Source organism: Dipteris shenzhenensis, chromosome 5 (genome assembly GCF_047967505.1).
Source record: "Dipteris shenzhenensis isolate YYH24624 ecotype China chromosome 5, Dip_SZ_1.0, whole genome shotgun sequence".
In the NCBI taxonomy this organism is placed as follows: domain Eukaryota; kingdom Viridiplantae; phylum Streptophyta; class Polypodiopsida; order Gleicheniales; family Dipteridaceae; genus Dipteris; species Dipteris shenzhenensis.
Window position 1 is genome coordinate 48,060,771 of NC_141600.1, and position 6,067 is coordinate 48,066,837.

The window sequence follows — 6,067 nt, forward strand, 5'->3', positions numbered from 1 at the left end:
ACATACACATTACTTGCAAGGGTATGCAGTAAAGAAATTTCTACATTGCCAAATCATTAAAAAATAATCACTAATGGATAGGGTCATAACCTCAATAGCTTAATTAGCAATTCAACATACGATGGTTGGAAAAATGGCCCCAACTCACACCTCACAAACATGCAATCATTACACTTCCACCTTACCAAAATAAATAGCAATTATGACCTCCAACATTAGACCTACTTTGCTTTGAAGAAACCAGAACTATAGACACTACGTATATCGACTCAATAGTGTTTTCCACAATAACCTCATTTGATAAGATGGGAACCCTAGTATTCTCCAGGACCGACTGAGACTCAGCTTTGCCTAGCTCATAAATGGAGTTAAGGTACTCACAAAAAATGGGCCAAAATTTCCAACCATATTCAAGATAATCAATATGCATCAAAGCAACATATTGTACCAAAGCATGTCATTTCGACATTATTACAATATATTCAACATAAATTATACCAAAGACCCACACATTATCCGACGTTCCTAATTGGATCCTCAAGCTACAAGATTTCCAAAGATTGCACAATGGGCAAAGATCATGGAACAAAATCAGCTATGTCTAGCAAACACAACCCCGGCTAGCTACAATTTACAAATTCCTGATTGGTCAAACATGGACAAATGTGTCTACAAAAAATAGTCACATATGTGCAACCGAAGCCTATTAAACTCACCATGTCCCCATCTTCATAACCTATAAATTACACGTGGTATCATTATTCAAAATAAAATAAAATAGATTGAAATCCACTTGAACTCCTACCATCCAACTTTCAACACCAAAGAGGTATAACCAAACTCTGCAACAAAATATGGTAAAGATTAATATGAAATGAAAAACAAACTTCCCATCAACATGAAAGCATCAACAAACAAATATCAAGAATATGGTAAAGATTAATATGAAATGAAAAACAAACTTCCCATCAAATCAACAACAACTATCGCAACACTTAATTGCTACAAGATTCACACCTAATAGAAGCAACATACATGGCCCTAATTCTTTTGGCACCAATTTCTTCTCATGTGGGTCTTAAAGAGGTAGAGCCGTTTAAATATTGTGGTAGGCGAGAACGTAATCTCTTTTGGCAAACAAATGTGGTCCTAACTCCTTTGGCACCAATTTCTTCGCCTGTTGTCGCTGTTTGGCACCAATTTATTCGCATGTAGCCAAAGATCTAGAGTCGTTGGATATGGCCAATAGTGACCTCTTTCTTTGCTTTTGCATCTCATGGAGGTTTTGGCTTTGTCAACGAGAAAATGTTAATTTGTATCAATCTAGCCGCTTTTCCACCAGCTTTAAGGTCCGCGGTCGCATATCATCCGATCCCACTTCATTTCTTCGTTATCTTTGAAATCCATTGATATGTACGTTTTTAGACGCATCAAGGTTCTTCAAGATAATATAGAGTTTGTCTCGACCAAATTTTCCATTTTATTCCCGTGGCTACAAAGAAAAAGGACAGAGACAGAGAGACAAAGTTACAAACAAAGAATATTTGTATCAAGGCAATTGCGCGTCATTACGCAGTGTCAACTTCTGCAAGATGGAGTGGCCATTCTTGCTGCTCAAACATTGCAGAGCAAGTCTACATTGTGAGTAAGCGAGAAACAACCCAAATTTGCAGCTTTCAACCTCAGAAGCAATGTAACGTGCGCAGTCATGTACGTAGATTAGATATATGTAGCTATGGCCATGGTCGGCTGCTCTGCTGCTGCTGCTGGTCAAGGCCTTTCATACAACATATCCCCATGCGAGGCATACGCCACGGCGCTCACACCGCTCACCGTTTGATTGGCGCCAGCATTCAGAATCGAGCAGATCTTGCGTACGTTCCCGTTGCCTGTGGCTGCAGTCTTCACCCCTACCATGCTCATCTTAATGAAAGAGCACGCGAATTGCTGGAAGAATTCTTGCTCGCTTGCTGCCAAGGCTGCAACAACGGCTGCGGTTGTTTCGTCCTTCAGCAGCGCCCGGTCGGAGTCGAAGAGAACGTCCCCGTTGAGCATGTTTTTGTAATACTGGTTGTCGAAAAAGTTTGGTGTGACCATATCCTGCACGGTGTCTTGGTTGCTCTCGCTGTTCGGACATACTTGCAGCAGTTTCTGAGCGAACGAGGCATCCACTCCCGATTGCACCGTTGGCAAGATGGTGTTGTTAAACGCAGCACAGTGTGCTAGACCGATTGTGTGAGCTCCTGCGTTCACGGAACACATCATTACTAAAATTAAGGGCATCACCGTCTAGACCGATTGTGTGAGCTCCTGTGTCACGGAAAACATCATTACTAAAATTAAGTGCATCACCGTAGCACTAGATACAAATAAGAGACCGCCGTGAAGAAACTCCTCCACAGGTGATGATCGTCTCGGTCCCAACAACCACGTCCCACTAGTACACAGTGTTGCTATGGCATACAGAAACAGCAAAATTCCTGGAGAAAAATTCGTGCGAGCGGATTTTTACCAGAGAGCGATACCAGATCCGTTTTGTTTAGGCCTATATTGCCGAACTTTTCTACAAGTGTTGTTATGTTGTCTGCAGGACCTGCCAAGTCGCTAAGGATCGTTTGGGAGCTTGCAAAGCCCAGGCTATCTAGACGACCTGTTGGAATCTCAAAGTGAGGTCCTCCCGCCTTCGGAAATACAGACAGAGAAGATCGTCAATTAGTTCAGAATTCGCAGTGATCTGTATCACGAGAGATGCAACATGTTTAACACGCGCCACGGGATCTGAATCTGTACCAGGTGTGTGGCGTCTCTTGAGGCCATAACGATAATGTCCGCGCAGGATACGGTATTGGGGCAGCTAGCTTCGAGATTCTCTTTGATCTGCTCTATCAGGGCCAGAGCCTGCGGCCTCAACGTAAGATTGGGCGGAACGTGCTGCTCGCCCTGGGTGTCGTTAAGTAGCAAAGAGGCATCACATCCCTGGCGACAAGAGACGAATTTTTAGCGAAACGATAAAAACAGGACAGAAAAAAATAATGACGGGTCACAGCTCGATCAAGTGACTGCCCAGCATCCTGCTCATGAACTCTCCCGCAGTCCCTCAATGTTTGAGCGCCACAACGTCACCCAAAGGCCAGGAAAAGTACCTGGACAAAGCAGTCATGGAAGGGGAGGCGGAGGACGGAGCCAGCTTGGGAGATGTTGGGGGCGAGGAAGGAGCGGACGGTGGAACGAACGATGCTGTCGGCAGTGGGACAGGAGGAACTATAGAAACCATAAGCGAGGCCGGTTGCGGCATCAGGGAGAGAGAAAGCTTGTGTGGTGGAATGCAAAGAGATGGCGACTGAGGAGCTGAGCAACAAGATGATCAACAGAGAGCTACGGTTGTTCAAGCAAATCATCGCCATGATCTTGAGCAAAGTTTGTTTTCGAGAGAGCTTAAATGGAGCAGCTCACAAGCAACCAAAACAGTAAGCCAAAAAAACAGCAAGGAAGGAGGCTCACAATAAAATGAGCTAGAAAGAGGCTAATTTGTTAATGCATCCTCCATTCAAGGATTCTCCTTATAAATATCAATCACCTTAAGGCTGAGTCTCATAGTGAAACACTTTGCTTTTCAAAGCCTTGTACACGTGAGGCTCTTCTTAGAAATAATCAAACCTTATGTTGGCCTACCCTTTGTCTCTTGATCATGTTGATTTGCAAGTCAAATCAACTTAATGCAAACTATGACGGTGATATGAAGTCAAGAATCAATGGCCAAAATTGGCTAACAAAGTGAGAAATCAAACTCCGAAATTTCCTAAACACACTTTGTTTACCTAAGACATCCGTTGGAATTTGACCATTTCTAGAAGGTTAAATTATCTCCGATAATATCTCTCTATTATTACCAAGGTACTCACATGTGCAAATTGGACCTAAGCTTTGGTCTCCCCTAGGTAATATATGGCTTCAAATTGATGTTGATGTTGCCAACCATACAACTAATGTATGATGCTAAATTAGTGTTGATATGGCCAACCACTATAAAGCCATGACGTAGTCATACTCAACACACTATTCAAAATTTTTGGACTTTCTCTCCTAGTTTGGAATTTTTTTTGGAGCATATCCTCTCCACTCAACTTCACTTAGTGAGCTCATAAATTGGGTTTTTTAGAGCACTAAATGGGTCACTTATATACAAATATGGCCTTATTAAGCTAAAAAGTTAAGTGGTGACCTTTAATAAAAAAAAATATGGCTCAATGAAGCTATAATTCCCAACCTTGTGCATGGTGCCTCCATCCAATAACTATAATAATAATAACAGTAGTCTTCTAACTCGAGTTCAATTTTAACACTATACTGATAAAGTGAAAATATGACACCATATGAAAGAGTTTGCTGAATTCAACAAATAAGTAGTGTATAGATACACCATTAAAAAAAAAAAAAGAGTTTGTTGAATTCAATATATAAGTGGTGTATAGATACACCCTTTTTTTGAAAAATAAAGCATACAATACATTATCTTATTGGTGGTGTATAGATACACCATTTGTATGGAGAAAAGCATCCAAAACATTATCTTATGCATTTGAATCTCGTTCAGAGTCATCAGAGTCATGTAATGTATTTGCCCTTGATGGGTCAAGTCTTGCCAAATGATGTTTAATATGGACACGACTTGGATCAGGGATTGTGATACATTTTTCAACATCATATCCATGCTTCTTTTTAAAACTTCGTGTCCTCGATTTCCAGCAATGAATAATGCTACTGACTTCCACCTCTAATAATCCCTCATTATTTGGAACCCATTCACGTTTCTTTTGCAAGCATCCCTCATAGAGTTGTTTTATTATATATCTTCTCGGGAGATTTTTCAATGGCTTTGGTTCATACCATAAAGCTGTGAATGTTATAACTGGAGTTCCCTTGTCATCCCTTTCTATCTTAGCAACCTTTGCAACCCAAATTGGGCCACCTTGGTCATCCAACTTTGAACCTGGATCAGATGCCCAAACTGCAACAAATAAACCCTCTTCAATCTCATTAGATGGTATAAACTCTGGTAAGGGTTTGTCTCCCTTCCTGCCACAATATTTTCAAGGTAAAAGTCATTCCTCTGCTTCCTCCATATCTAGTAACATATTTATATCCAAAGGAAAACTTGGTGACCTAGCTTGTTCCGGCCAAAAGGATTCACACTATTCAATGCTCATTAAGTTTTCTTGTCTTTCTAAAGATTGGATAAGTGCTTCAGTTGATGTAATTGTCTCCAAATTCTTAATTGATTGCTATGGATATTTTTGCATCATACTTTGAAGATGTTTAATGAAGGCTTTCAAGCCTTTCATTTCATCTATGTCAAGTGATTTGTTTTTTGCAAGAACAAATCTAGTTTCCTCTAATGGAATTATTCGTTGTAATAAAGCATATGACTCACTCCATAAATGATCTCCATCTACTGAGTAGTGCTTCCATTGCATCACTGGAATATTGTTATGCATGTGAAACTGAAAGTAGTGTCGATTTGTGTGTCCTATTAGGGCATTATCTCCTGTTTGTAAATGTCACTCTATGAATGCTCTCCAATCTACCATCCTCTCTAAGATAGCCACTTCTGATTCTTCCTTGTGAGACCCTCCAATTTTTTTCCCAATTTGAAATAGCATATCCTCCATTGTCAAAACATCCATTGACTTCAACTCACCAGAGATAACACTGAAGATTTGATCTATGTCTTCATATGTATGGCCGACAAGAAGAAAGATAACTTCCACTTCTTCAAATATTATCAAACCTACCAACATAGAGCATAAAGCAAATATATGTTTATTCTTATTCTCTGTCCAACAATTATCAGCTTGTATTCGCAATGTGTCAGGTAAAAATCCACGAGCATCTCTGACCTTTCTTATTGCTTTCATGCTTGATGGAACAACTTGGTTACTATCATGGTCATGCAAACTATCAATCCATACATCACAAAAGATTCGGTATCCATGTACTAATACTCCACACAAGTGTGTTTTTAGTCCATGTTTGCCCTCCAAATGCAAGTGGGATATGTCTATATCGT

The 6,067-nt window shown here is 40.4% G+C and overlaps 1 protein-coding gene across 1 annotated transcript; it reads right to left on the reverse strand.

Moving 5' to 3' along the window:
- Positions 1-1,461: 1,461 nt before the first annotated feature.
- On the reverse strand, positions 1,462-3,523 carry LOC147902119 (cationic peroxidase SPC4-like). Its single transcript, XM_087375091.1, has 4 exons — positions 3,144-3,523; positions 2,791-2,976; positions 2,513-2,681; positions 1,462-2,243 (listed from the first exon to the last, which is right to left on the reverse strand). Exons 1-4 carry the CDS (start codon positions 3,402-3,404, stop codon positions 1,771-1,773), a joined length of 1,089 nt encoding a protein of 362 aa, XP_087231217.1. The 5' UTR covers positions 3,405-3,523; the 3' UTR covers positions 1,462-1,770.
- Between the last annotated feature and the right edge of the window lie 2,544 nt (positions 3,524-6,067).